This window comes from Dioscorea cayenensis, chromosome 2 (assembly GCF_009730915.1).
Source record: "Dioscorea cayenensis subsp. rotundata cultivar TDr96_F1 chromosome 2, TDr96_F1_v2_PseudoChromosome.rev07_lg8_w22 25.fasta, whole genome shotgun sequence".
Lineage (NCBI taxonomy): Eukaryota > Viridiplantae > Streptophyta > Magnoliopsida > Dioscoreales > Dioscoreaceae > Dioscorea > Dioscorea cayenensis.
The window spans coordinates 435,673-450,217 of record NC_052472.1 but is presented as its reverse complement, the minus strand read 5'-3'; the positions used below and the strand labels follow the sequence as shown (position 1 = coordinate 450,217).

General features: G+C 30.8%; 3 protein-coding genes across 4 annotated transcripts; 1 reads left to right on the top strand and 2 right to left on the bottom strand.

Annotated features, from left to right (window-relative positions):
* The first annotated feature begins 1,691 nt into the window (after positions 1 to 1,691).
* Positions 1,692 to 6,220, top strand: LOC120280462 (CSC1-like protein RXW8). Of its 2 annotated transcripts, XM_039287318.1 has the most exons (11): positions 1,692 to 1,738; positions 2,126 to 2,505; positions 3,002 to 3,148; positions 3,601 to 3,664; positions 3,776 to 3,985; positions 4,250 to 4,444; positions 4,537 to 4,835; positions 4,913 to 5,189; positions 5,276 to 5,551; positions 5,710 to 5,943; positions 6,035 to 6,220. In XM_039287318.1, exons 2-11 carry the CDS (start codon positions 2,225 to 2,227, stop codon positions 6,182 to 6,184), a joined length of 2,133 nt encoding a protein of 710 aa, XP_039143252.1. In that variant the 5' UTR covers positions 1,692 to 1,738; positions 2,126 to 2,224; the 3' UTR covers positions 6,185 to 6,220. The 2 variants fall into 2 exon arrangements, with proteins under 2 accessions (XP_039143252.1, XP_039143260.1); XM_039287326.1 differs by lacking the exons at positions 1,692 to 1,738; positions 2,126 to 2,505 and having other exon boundaries at positions 3,089 to 3,148; positions 3,589 to 3,664.
* A 153-nt stretch (positions 6,221 to 6,373) lies between these two features.
* On the bottom strand, positions 6,374 to 8,488 carry LOC120280474. Its single transcript, XM_039287334.1, has 3 exons — positions 8,385 to 8,488; positions 6,775 to 7,206; positions 6,374 to 6,692 (listed from the first exon to the last, which is right to left on the bottom strand). Exons 1-3 carry the CDS (start codon positions 8,445 to 8,447, stop codon positions 6,471 to 6,473), a joined length of 717 nt encoding a protein of 238 aa, XP_039143268.1. The 5' UTR covers positions 8,448 to 8,488; the 3' UTR covers positions 6,374 to 6,470.
* Positions 8,489 to 9,216: 728 nt separating this feature from the next.
* Positions 9,217 to 14,254, bottom strand: LOC120269170 (branched-chain-amino-acid aminotransferase 2, chloroplastic-like). Its single transcript, XM_039276497.1, has 10 exons — positions 14,004 to 14,254; positions 13,767 to 13,840; positions 12,990 to 13,164; positions 12,072 to 12,251; positions 11,559 to 11,690; positions 10,903 to 11,001; positions 10,696 to 10,812; positions 10,465 to 10,560; positions 9,568 to 9,680; positions 9,217 to 9,449 (listed from the first exon to the last, which is right to left on the bottom strand). The coding sequence occupies exons 1-10, from the start codon at positions 14,076 to 14,078 to the stop codon at positions 9,338 to 9,340; spliced, it is 1,173 nt and encodes a 390-aa protein (XP_039132431.1). The 5' UTR covers positions 14,079 to 14,254; the 3' UTR covers positions 9,217 to 9,337.
* Between the last annotated feature and the right edge of the window lie 291 nt (positions 14,255 to 14,545).

Here is a 14,545-nt window from a genome sequence, read left to right as displayed (position 1 = left end):
AATTAGCTCAAATTCTAAAAATGGTTTTCTTCTAAAAATGTTAATATTTGTTAATATAAATAATTTATAGAGAGGAATTATATTGAGGAGAATTTATGTATTTTTTTTATTGAGTAATGCGATAAATGCATGCATGTATAATTAGGATCATCTGCACAAGTGATGATAAAAATCTGTCCATATGTTCCCATTCAAATGACACAAAATTTGGATTGTAGAACCACATTCACAGTTGGGGATCTGATTATCACTATTATATCCAGTATATTTTGAATTCACGCAATGAAAATCTCTTCTTTTTGAAGAGCTTGTGTATTATTATGTGTGTGTGTTTGAACATATATTTATGCACTTCAATTTTAGATTGTCTGGTCTAAATAATTTTTTTTTAATATATTAATTTTTGTATTATTAAGGGTAGAAAGTCCCATTTGTATTATCTTAGAATGTAACTATATAAAATGTTGTTTAATATCATACAAACATAAAAATTATATCATCATATATTAATATAACTGATATCTCCTCTCAAAAGTGAATTAAAATTAAGTAATGAGCTTATAATATAAATAAAGTACCAGCCAATGCATTGAGATATATAATTGTGACTTGTGAGCCAAAGTGGATGAGGCAAGGAATAAAATGATTGGACATAAGAGTCAAAAACATATAATGGACGGTGAATGTAACATATAATTGTGTAAAGATATTTTATTTTTTAAATGAATAGAGAAAATTATTGATATAAAGAATGGGAATGTAGCCCAATGGTTCTCATTTACTTTGTGTTTCTAGTAGACTCAAATTTAAACATTTCAACTATCAAAATGCATGGTTAATTTTCTGTGGATAAAATAGTGATTCCTCAACTCCAATGTTGATAAACAAAATTATATATATATATATATATAAATCATCAACCTAAATATTATTGCTTCAATTTTGATTAAACTTATATTCACTAACCGATTATTTTTTCTTTGAATATATATATATATATATATAATTTACAATATATAATAGTCATAAATTCTCTATTTATTACTAGACACATGCACATTGGTGCACATGATGACAAGCAAGAACTCACAAGCATTATATACACATGGGTCCATGTATGCAACACATGATAGGATGTTTTTTTTGACTTAAATTTAATGGTTTTTGAATAATATTAATGCACAAATATAGATATGCTTTATTCTTTGACTACAATTTTCTTTTAATGAATGTGAACAAATAAAATGTCAAAAGTCGAGCTCTGTAATATCTGTAACTCTATTTGTGTAAATTATTAATAAGTTGGACAATCTATACAGGGGTTTCAATACTAATAATAGACCAAGCGGTTATTAGTATAATTTTTATTTTTATATAACACTTTTTTATTTTATTAATATATAAATTTTCTAAATTTTGATTTTTAGAATGAATACTGGGTACATAATTTTATGATTTTTTTTATTTATTTAAAAAAATAATGAACCGTTCATCAAATCAAAGATCAGTCCGGTTCGTTTTAAAAAAACCCGGTTCGATAACCCTTGCTGACCGTTAAGGCGGTTGAGGGTGTCAGCCAATAGGAATCGGCCACGTCATCCATCGCGGGAGAAACGAATCGCTCCTCTTTTTGTCCGCTTCCCAAAATTTGGGAAATTTTCCAACATTTCTGATTGATTGATTGATTGATTGTTCTCACGATCTTCGATTGAAGACTCACTGATCTGCTTCTCTTCTGGTAATTCTCCTTTTTTTCCCTCAATTTTGATCCTAATGCTTTGAATGATGATGATGATGATGCTTTTGTAAGGTTCGCTTGATCTCTATGCTGTTGATTTTATTGCCAATTTGCCCTAATTTGTCTTGGAATCACACTGGCATTTTCCATTTTAGGGTTTTATTTCATATTGGCATTGTGTTTTTTTAAGGGCCAGATATGTTGTGATTAAAGAGGGTGAAAAGTAGAAGACTTGCATTGATGTTCTGTTTGATTAAATGTGTGAACTAAAAGGAAGATTTTTATTGTTTTTTTAGGGTTTTTACCTAGAAAAGAAAGAAGAATTATCAAGTTTAAATCTTTATGCAAGTTCGAGGAAATTTTAAGTTTTTTTCATTCAATTTTCAGTGATTTTTTGAGAGAAGGGAGTGAATTTTTGAGTTGAAAAGAACAACAGTGTTGCTGGTTTTGGACAATGCCTGAACTAACCTTTCGAAGAAGAAAGAGATGAAATTCTCTGCTTTACTGACTTCAGCAGGCATCAATATAGGCCTGTGTTCACTGTTCTTGTCTTTGTATTCGCTGTTGAGGAAGCAACCGGGTTTCGTTTATGTTTACTTTGGACGAAGAATTTCTGAAGAGAATGACACGAATGAGGGTTCATGTATTCTTGATAGATTTGTGCCTTCTCCAAGCTGGATAGTTAGGGCTTGGGAGTATAAACAGGATGATATCTTGTCAATTGCTGGTTTGGATGCTGTGGTCTTCCTCAGAATACTTGTTTTCAGGTGAGTGAGAAAACATCTTTCTTGATTCTGATTCTCTCTTGCATTTCATTTCTGTTGTCTTCACGCAATCGCATCAATTTTGACTTTTTTTTTCTTGTTAGTAAATCTCCACTTTGTATTCTACCAAATGATGAGTAATTAATCATTTACTTATTTCTGGATTTGTAGGGATAGATCTTAATAACTCTTTCAGGTTGTTTCTGTGAATGTGCAGTATTGACCTTTCATTTTTAGTATGTAGATATCATGTAACACTCAATGAATAGTAATACATGATAACTTGAATTCTGATAAATAGTAGCTTTATAAAGTGAGAGTTTTATGCTTTAAGCCATTGTCATCATCTACCTCTGATTAAAATTTTTTTTTCGCATCTAGGCAAGTCTTTCTTTGATAAATATCTGTAGTATGTATGGTTTGCCTTTTTTCTTTTTCTGACAACTAATGTTTTTCCTAAAAGTTTGCTTATGCCATGTATATGGTTATAACTTAACAGCATCAGGGTCTTCTCAATAGCTGCTGTTGTGTGTGTATTTGGAGTTCTTCCATTGAACTACTTTGGCCAAGAAATTCACCCTGCAAGCATCCATTCAGAGTCATTAGATGCATTTACAATTGCAAATATCCCAGAAGGATCACGCTGGTAAGACCTCATGTTATCTCAATTAATGATTGGTGAGAAAGGCATTAAAACTGGTTACTCTAAGTTCTGAATGTTATCAATCTTAAACACAGCTCAATTTGTCGTAGTTTTGTGGTCATTTGACCTTGTGGATGTCTAGTCATGATAACTTTTCTTTTGAGTTATACCCATATGTTATGAAAATTAGAACTTAGTTTGATATTGAGATAGTTCTTGGATTAGTTTTCACTAGATTTGTATGAATTATAAAAACGAAGAAGAAGAAACGTCAAAATGGAATTTTAAACAGTGGTATTTAGGAGTCAATTTTGATGTTCTATGCATGCAAGGCTTTGAATTCAGATGAAATGGTATCCGGTTTTCCCATGCATAGTGTTGTCTTGGATTCTTTTTTGAAGGAAATTTTCATCTTGTGATGTTTTTTACTCAGTTATTGACAGAATGTATTGCAGGCTGTGGGTGCATTGTTTGGCTTTGTATATCATATCATTTTCCGCTTGTATTCTACTTTACTTTGTAAGTTGTTTCAATCTGGTGTGAATTCCTCATTAAATCATTTATATGATATAAACTTTTATATCCTTTTATTTTAATCTCAAAATTGGATTAATTTCTTATGCTTTCCAGGAGTATAAGAACATTGCCAGCATGAGGCTGTCTCATATTATACAATCTCCTACAAATTACAGTCATTTTGCAGTTCTTGTCCGTGCTATCCCACAGGAAAACGGGGAGTCAATCAGTGATGCTGTCCAAAAATTCTTTATGAATTACCATGCATCAAGTTATTTATCTCATCAAGTAGTTTATCGAACTGGAAAAGTTCAAAGACTTATGGTTCGGATATATTTTCTTTAAGCAATCTGAAGTTTGAGTTTATCATTAACATATTGCAATGATAAGATTTCAGACCATCATTCCTTCACAAGTTCATCACTTGTTCATACTCGTTCAAATTTTCCGGCATCTACTTTTTAGAAAATATTACATCAAGAACATCGACATTTTATTCACGTTATTTGACTGCATGCATTCTATACATGTTCCTCACTTGTTACTTTGAGCAATATTGTTTCATAGCCGAATTTTTCTCATTTGCAGTCTAATGCAGAGTGGGTATATAAGAATTTAGTTCGTCTGAAGAGCACTGCAATCAGCAAAACTTGTGTGCCTATTACATACAGATGTGGTCTTTGTGGAGGAACTTCTGATTCTTTCCAGCTCTACCGTAATGAATTTGAGCCTGATGAGAAGAAACCATGTCCTAATAATTCAGATTCACGCACAAAGGCAAAGGTTATTAATTCCAGGTTCATTTGTTACTTATCATGATGCCTGTCTGTCTAACAACACATTGATTGCTCACAGTTTTGATGTTCTTGTTGTAGGAGTGTTTGGCTGCTTTTGTTTTCTTCAAGACCCGTTATGCTGCAGTAATTGGTACACAGCTTCTACAATCCTCTAATCCAATGTTATGGGTCACTGATCTAGCTCCTGAACCACATGATGTTTACTGGTCAAATCTTTGGATACCATACCGACAACTCTGGCTTCGACAAATAACAGTTCTTCTAGCCAGCATTGTCTTCATGTTTCTGTTTCTTATCCCTGTTACTTTTGTACAAGGCCTAACTCAACTTGATAAATTACAGCAAATGTTCCCATTTCTGAAAGCAATACTCGCAAAGTAAGTAACTGCAGCACATTTATCTTTTCTTCACACTATCCTTCCTAATCGTATATTTTCATATATGTTTGCATCAGGACTGTGATGACGCAGCTTGTAACCGGCTATCTCCCTAGTGTCATTCTGCAACTTTTCTTTTATATGGTGCCGCCGACAATGATGCTATTTTCTGCAATGGAAGGATGGATCTCTCGCAGCGGAAGAAAAAAGAGTGCATGTTTCAAAGTAATCTCATTCACCATTTGGAATATATTCTTCGTTAATGTTTTATCTGGATCTGTAATCAGCCAATTGGATGCCATTACTACTCCAAAAAGCATTCCCATCCTGCTTGCCAAAGCTGTTCCAAGACAGGTTAGTGCTTTTAATCGAGATTGAGTTTTATCGATGCACATTTGAATGTATTGCTTCAGAAACTTTGATCTGCTTCTCTAATGCAGGCAACTTTTTTCATTACTTATGTTCTGACATCCGGTTGGGTGAGTTTAGCTTCTGAAGTTCTACAACTATTTGCACTTGTATATAATGCAGTAAGTAAGTATGTATTCAGAGTTAAAGACGACCCAAATTCTGTGCCATCGTTTCCGTATCATACTGAAGTTCCCAAGCTTCTCCTTTTTGGGTTGCTTGGTTTCACTTGTTCCATATTGGCACCATTAATTCTGCCTTTTCTGCTCTTCTACTTCTTCTTTGGTTATGTCGTGTATCGCAACCAGGTGCGTTAGAAATTCTCTTCACAGATTATCAACTTGTCGTGTATGAGTCTTCAATTGCATTTGATTTTTCTGATCATTCATTGGCATGAAATTGAATTGTTCATTTCAATGTAGAAACTATCTTGAGTAATGTAACTGAGTTTCGATAATGCTTGCAGATAATAAATGTATACTGCTCGAAATATGAAACACAAGGGCAAATCTGGCCAATTGTGCACAACACAACAGTATTCTCTCTTATTCTCACTCAGATAATTGCTCTCGGAGTTTTCGGTACAAAGAAGTCACCGGTGACGATGAGTTTCACTGTTCCATTGTTGATCTGCACGCTTCTTTTCAATGAGTATTGCAGGCAACGTTTCAGTCCAATTTTCTCGAATTTCTCTGCTCAGGTAATAATAACATTTTATCTGATTTCGATACGAAAATCTCAAACTCAAAAGATTAAAAACATTAAAAATCAAATCTGTTGTTTTCCTGCAGGATCTGATTGAGAAGGATAGAGATGATGAAAAACATGGAAGAATGGAAGAGATTCACCAGATGCTACACTCAATTTACAGCCAATTTCCGGCAGACACAATAAACAGAGACGTACATGATGCCAATTCCCGGCAGACACAACAAATCTAGATGAACATGAAGGCCGACCGATGATCTCCAAGAGTAAAGACTGAAGAACCAATTAGTTTCTAGGATATGCATACCATGTGGCACATTTTATTCCATACATGTAACGACAATTCTTCAATTTGTTTCGATTAGATATAACAGGATCGTCAGTAAGTGTACATACAAGTCAGAATACAATTGCAGAAATGATTATCAGATTCGACATTCACAAAAACACCATACATTGATTTAAAATCCCGCCAACAAAAGTTTTAGATTTGCTCTAGTTATGAAATTGAGCAAAGTCCTAGAAATTATTAGTTATTGGAGCATCCAATGTTTGTTCATCGTGATCTTTATCGTCTTTGGTTTGTTGCTTTTTTTTCATCAGCCACAAGACTTGCATTAAGCCACCATTGCAGATATGAGAAAGAAGTACGCGCCCTTGCAGATTTAAACTCAAAGAAATTAATTTGACAAGAATGAAAATGAACCCAACTCCGATAAGTTGCCAAGTAGTTTCCTTATCCTGTTCAAAAACAAGAGCTCTTGAATATGAGTTGCTTGAATGCAATTAGATGTATAACAGCAAAATATAACACAGAATTGACCTTTAAGTTCTGTTGAAAGAATTCAACCGATGATTCCTTGATAATGTCAGCCAGTATCACACCGATGAATAGACCAATTGGGATCATCAGCTCCTTATTTCTTGCAATAGACAAGTAAACATCTGATGCGGGGCCAAAAATGAAGATTGCGATAAAGGACCACTTTGCAGCATTCTTTGCAAGATGAAGAAATCGAATTAGAGCCAGATCTTTAGCTTCATTCCACGGGAAATATTTTACTCGCTTCACGGTGGCATTCCATACATGTTGAGCTAAATTATTCCGGTGGTCTGTAAACTTGGTAGGTTCGCCAAAATGCTCCACAGCTGTTGCTCGTATGAGTTTTATTGTACACAGACGATGATTATTAGAACGTGAACCAAGTGAACAATGTTGAAAAGTTCTATTTCTCTGATTCTTGCCGACCTCCACCTGCAAGCAAGAAGATATAAAGGAATACAAAAATCAATTGTATGTTCATCCAAACAAATGAAACAGTAATCTTAGCAACATTTGCTCAAAAAAACACTTGCTGAGATTCATATAATTGCAAGTTCTAACTAAAACTTTTTGTTATGATCATCACTCTTCAAAAAGCATCATCCTGGAAACAAAAGCAATAAACCCACAACACACAAGATAAACCAAAAAAAATAGAGAATCTAAATAATATCAGGCCACAAAATTAGAAAGTTTCTGGGCTTTTGAGAGAGGAGATTGGTTATTTCATTGTCCCTTAGAGATCAGTAGGGTTTAACAGCTTAAGATCAATTTATTTAGGTAATATACCCATAACGAAAACCCTAAGAAAGCAAACAAAGTAAGCAATGCATGCCACAAAGTTGGAAACTAAAAACATGGCAAAAGAAAAGTTTGAGGATTTCATTGCCTCTCAAATATCATCGAGTTTTGGCAACTTATGATCAAGTCCTGTTGGTTAGAAGCATAGTCTTGCTGATAAGGTTAATAAAGCACACAAGAAAACCCTAAAAACACTATGCCACAAACTGCATAAAATTTGACAATTTTATTGTCTCCCAAAGATAAACTGGGTTAACAACTTGAAATCAAAATGTCACATAGAAGCATGATTCATGCATCTCATGCTTTCCTCCACAATCAAAATCCCCACAAAATTAAAAAAAAAAATTTCTAAAACCAACACCAAGCACACCAAGCAACAATCAAACAAAGAATCTCACACTGATTCATAGAAGCAACCAAGAATCTCAAGCCTTGCTCCATATCAAAAATCATCCACCAAGAAAAAAAAATTCATAGGTCAAACTGAACCTCAACAAAAAATTTCATCATCACCTCATCAACATCAAAACAAACACTTTGAAGAAATCCTCCAACAAAAACTCAAATTCAAAGAGATACATGAAAAAGAAAGAAAATTCATAGTATCCCAAAGATCATCACCTCATCCACACCAACAAAAAAGCATTTTTGAACAAATAAGACAACAAAATTCAAATGCCACAGACTCGCAAAACCAACCAAGAATGTCAAACATTGTTCCACATCAAATAACCTAACAAGAGACAGAAATTAAGAGAACCAACAGTAAAACCACCATGAAAAGGGCAAAAAGATGAGAACTTTACCCTCAACGGAGGCACCAAAGAAGGGGATGAGAGGGGGCCAATGGCGGCCAGCGCCGCAGCCATTGCTGGAGCTTCTTCTCCTCCTCTTCACAGAGCTCTATTTGTTTTATCTCCTTAGGGGTAACTTGGTCTTTTTACATCATAATTTAAAAAAAAAAGGAATTATTAGGTTAATGGCTTTGTGAGGGTCACCTTATTAGATTGATGATAATTTAATTTATTAGTTTTGTATTTTTTTTTTTTGTATTTTTATGAAATTTTGTTTTTGTGGTTCATATATTTTATTTATATACTACTTTGGAAAACTTTTGTATTTATGGATAAAATTTCTTATTTCTTCATAATTAAGTGCAAATTCTTAAATTTTCTGTTGTAACCTACTTTCATATTTATGTGAATGCATTCTATTGATTTTTATTCAATTATTTACTTATTTATTTGTTTATTTAAGTATTTATTTAAATATTTATTTTGTATGAGTGCCACAACAATGTTTAATTTCTAATATACATTTGTAAAAAAAAATTGTATTTCCTTATACACTCTATAACTTATATATACAGAGGTGTGCACAAGTTTTGGTAGAGTAAATGTGGATGAGACCTATCTACATGTGAGAATTAGGACCACCCTTACCCATTACTCACATTTTTAGAAATACGTCATCACCCGTTATTCGAACTCTCATCACTTGTGAACAGTTCTAATAATTAACTCTCCACACACACGTATATATATACAATTAATTACATTCACCGGTTCATTTTAAACGGTAATTATCCTTAAAAATAGAGATCTAAATTTTGAATAGTCAAAATCACCCATAGGAAAATTGGTAACTATTGAAGGACTTTTCAATAATTTCATATTATTATTAGGTAGGCAGGCTCATAAACCACATTATAAGAGAATTATATATATATATATATATAAAGTACAATGAAAAATTTTAATTAGATCTCTAAAGTCCATCCTTTGTTGTCTTGAACAAGACCCATCTGAATTGCTGTTAAGGTATTGTATAATCTTTTAGACACTGTTTCCTTTCCTGTCTTGAATGTATACCTACAATAATCACACAAAAACATAAATAATAATAATAATAATAATAAAATCATAATTTGTCTCTAAATTGAGTAAAAAAATAGGAATTAGATATAAAAAAAAAGGTATATATGTATACCTTTTATCATTATAAGAAATGGAGGCCACTGGAGCCACAACAACTGCAGTTCCAGTGCAAAACACTTCATCTGCATCACTTAATTCCTCTACTGGCACTAGCCTTTCCTCAACCTGTTCAATCTCAACAAACAACAAATTTAATAATAATAATAATAATAATAATTTCTTAAAATAAGGACATTTTTTTACAATAGATGATAAGTGATCCAATTTAAGAGTTTGTCAAATGATATACACATACAAATGTGTATTAGTTACAGTAACTTATCAATCCCTAGAGACTTATTAACTAAATTAAACGCCATACAAGATAATGAAAATTCATCATGTACATATAACATAAATAGTATTTAGGATAAAAAACCGCCTAAATAATATTATAAATAGTACTACAAGCACAGTGTTTTGAACTCGAATCTACCATGCATTACCAAGCGCTTTTACGACTTTGACTACTTAACTAGGATTGGTAAGGGTCACTATGGAGGTGTTTATGAAAATAAGCATTTAATTTATATTTTTTTTAAAAAAAATTTGTCAAATATATTTTTCACTCTAAAAATAATTTTGCAAAAAAAAAAAAACATCAGAAAAACACAAAATATATATATTTTTTTATAAAAATAAACATTTTTTTAAGGAAAAACCCAAAGGGAGGTTTATAGAGAAGTGTTTTAACACAAGCATTTATAGTTCAATTAAAGTCAACATATGTGAACTAATAAAAGTAAAAAATAGTGAATTTGAATTTTTTTTTTTTTCTTTTTTCGCTTTTTAAGTTTAAAACTAAATTAATCAAAATAAAAAAATTGCTTAACTGAGGAATAATATTGTGCTTCCAAAAATGTTTATAATTTTAATTATAATTTTAATTAAAATTGGAAGAGTTGTTAACCTGATAGCCAAGATCACTAGCAATTTCAATTATACTTTTTCTAGTAATGCCAGGAAGAATGGTTCCATTTGTTGCTGGTGTGGATATCACATTTCCCTGAAAATTAAAAAAAAAACATTAATTAAATTAATTACTTATTATGACAACAAATATCATGTTAATATATTCTAAATATACACATTTTTTATAATTGGTATTTAAATTAAAATTATATTTAAAATTATTTAGAACCTTGACTATGAATATGTTGCATGATGATGCCTCCTCCAAATACTTGTTATTCACAGCATCAAGAAATAAAACATCACTGAATCCTTTTGATTTTGCTTGCATTTGTGCCTTCAACACCTATCAATAATTTAAAATAAATAAATATATATATATATATTAAAAAAATGATAAAATTATAATTAAAATCAAGATGGTAATATTTCATACCGGTGCATAATTACAAATTGTTTTTACACCACCAGTTCCACCGGGCATAGCTCTATGAGTTTTATCTGCTACTAATAAATTTATTGGTGCTAAACCCTCCTGTATAAAAAAAATATATTAGTATAATAGTAAATACTTGAATCAACTCCAAATTTTACAACAATAAAATAAATTTTATTATTTCATTTTTATTTAAATTTAATTTATTTGATAAAATAAATATAAATATAAGTGTTGACATAAACTGATATAGTACTTTAATAAGAACTCATCTAAATTAAAATTTTAATTGTTAATTTTAATTATTTTTGGCTATGTAAACAAATAGTTTTATATATATATATATATTGCAAAAATGAGTGATGACTTTATTAATAAAATGACTCATAACACAGCGGTATTGATTTTATTGTAAAAAACAAGTATGAGACATTTAAAAGATCTCAAGTTCGAGTCTCGTTGTATATAATAGTGGTAACGAATCTTGGTTGTGAGTGCAGGTTTACTACCGAAACCTCATACCACGGAGAAAAGACATTCGGACTAGATGATCAATTTCAGTCTTGTGTGCATGCCCCTGATGTATATAGGGCTAATCACTTATATATATATATATATATATTATTGATAATTTGAAGAGCAAAATGTACAGAGACCTTGAAATAGTTACCAACAGGTGAAGCATAGACCAAGAACATGTACTCTGGTGAAGGGGCTAGACCAAGTATGGGTCCACTTCCAATTAGCAATGGTCTAACATATAATGAACCTTTCCCGTGAGGTGGAACCTGTTTAATAATTATCAAATTAAATAATTCAAATGAGATCACACAAGTATAACTATTCATAACTAGAAGTGACACATTAAACTTTGGGATAACAAATTATACATATAAAAATCAATATTTGGGAAAGAAAAGCCATCTTACCTTAATTGACTTAGATTTAAACCTAAACATTTTTAAAATAAGGAATGTTTCATAGAATTAATGAATTTAAAAGAATTTAAAAGATATTTTAGAGAACTGCAAGAGTGAGAAGGACCTACTGTCACTTTCCTCCATATAGTATATGAAGAACATTTTATTTATGTTTTATTAATTATTAATATATATATATATATATAACAAGAAGAACAAGAAGACAAATAAAAAAGAAAGATGTCTAACCCATCTCTTGTTGGCTAGCACAGTGAGCTTGACAGCATGAATGAATTGGTCCAGAGAAGGTGATGGCATGAACATCCTGTCAGCACCCATCTTCATCCTCATTGCATTCTCTTCCACCCTAAATAATAAAAGTCCTCCTTCCTCCCTTTTCCTACTTGCTTTCAAGCCCTCATATAATCCCTGTTTTATTTTTTTTATTTTCAAATAAAACAATATATATATATATTATAATTATTAAAGTTTAAAATTTGATCGCAAGACGAGATACTAGAGCTTAAGGACAGATCCAGGAATTTTATTGAATGGGGACAAACTAAAATTACATATAAAAAAAATCTAATTAACTCAAGTGAATCAAAAGTTTTTTTTTCATATAAAAATAAATCTTTTTTATTACTAATATTATAAAATATATTTTTTTTACACGTAAAAAAATAATCATTCTTTTAAGAATTTTCCATTTGGTTGTGCAAGTGATTTTTCAAAATTCTCATTATTAAAAAAAAACTCTTTCAAATGCTATGCTTGATAATCCTGTAGCCACTAATAAAAGATGGAGTTGGACTACTAAAACACATGCAAATATCTTTCCTTATGAAAGAAAAATTACTTCTTTACTGTTATAGGTCAATGCAAGATTTATCTAACTTTAGTTAAATTTAACTTTTTAAAATAAAATTGTTCTCATATGCCATTTAAAAAAAAGTTCTATATCTTATATTTTTCAATACTACTAGAAACAAATTTAAAATTTTTTTTACAAATATATAAAAGACTTCTCAGATTTCAGTAAAGGCAACTACAGTTACTGCCCCATGCTAGATCCGCCCCTACTGGAGTCTTATATATATATAAAAAAAAATGGTAATCAATTAAATCAACTTCATTAATATATGAATATAAATTGATATTGCTAACCTGACCATAGTTTAATACCCCTGAAGATGGGTTTAGTTTGATATTGTCAAAGTTTCTGAGCTCACCATGAGTGAACTCACCATCTTGAGAACTTTTCATGACATACATGCAATCAGTTGGGACTAGACCAAATCTTAACTCATCCCAATTTATCTCCGCAAGCTCATTTTCATTCCTGTTAAATATTAAATTTTTAATATTAAATTTTTAATATTAAATTTTTATTCTTGTAAAGCAAATGTAATTGATGTAACATGAAAAAATTCCCTATATAAAGGAAACATTCTAGAAGGCAATTCTATGTGCAATTCAAGAAAAAGACCCCAATTATTTGGGATTAATTCATGGAAAAAAAATTTAGATTCTTAAAAATTAGTGCAGTTTATCCATAATAACTAACGGCTTTTAAATTTATCGGTATCAAATTCTTTGTTTGATTTGAACAGATTTGAGATGAAATTTAAAAACTCACATAAAAAAAAAATATATATATATATATATATATTATTACACGTTTATGCATGCCTGATTTTTATTTATTAATAGACAACAAGTACCACAGCCTGTCTTCCTATGAAAGCACTTAACTCTTATTTGTAAAAACGAAAATAATAAATTGGAACAATTGAAAATCGTAATTAAAGATAAGATATTGATTTATTTTTTCTTTTTTAATTTAAAGTTTGGATTGCACACTAAAAATTGAAATTTATTGTTGAAAAATCTTGTTCAAAAATTGAAGATGAGAAAGAAAGAAATAAAAAGGGGAGATGTTACCTGTATGAATATTCCTCATGTTTGGGGCTCAATGAAGATGCAGGACTTGAAGTATAAGAAGCAAAACTTCCAATCTACATACCATATATATATGTACATATAGTTCAAATCATCAAATCATAGCAAAGAAAAACAAACACCAAAATTATAGAATAAAATTAATAATAAGGTGAAGATGATGATGATGTTGATGATGATGATGATGATGTAGAAAAGAAGAAAAAGAAGAAGACAAACCTTAGAAAAGGAAGAGTAAGAACATCCAAACAATTTGGGAAAAGAAGTGGTACTAACAACACGCCTCACAAGCATGATCTCTTTTGAGAATTTGATATTGATCTTTGTGATAAAATGCTATATATATATTATATATATATACAAAAGTTGAAGATGATCCTTTGAATGCAAAGATGGCTTTGTAATTTCCCTAATATGTGATCAAATATTGATGAAGAGATAGGTGGGAAATTTGGGGAGGGTTTCTTTTTAAAGATAAACACAATATATATATAAATAAATGTTTCAAAACTGTCAATAGATAGGCTCGGATTTATGATGGCAAAGACACACGTGCATAGACAGCCTTTCACGGTAGGGGTGTTTTGGTCCATTCATATCTTCTTTATCAAAATTTACATTATATATAATTTGCCGACATCGGTGAGGTTGAATTGGTTGAGAGAGTGATATTTCAGTGGAGGTGGTGTTGATTGGAAATAGATAGATGTTTCCTAAATGATGGGATCTCATATATATATATATATATATTTATTTATATT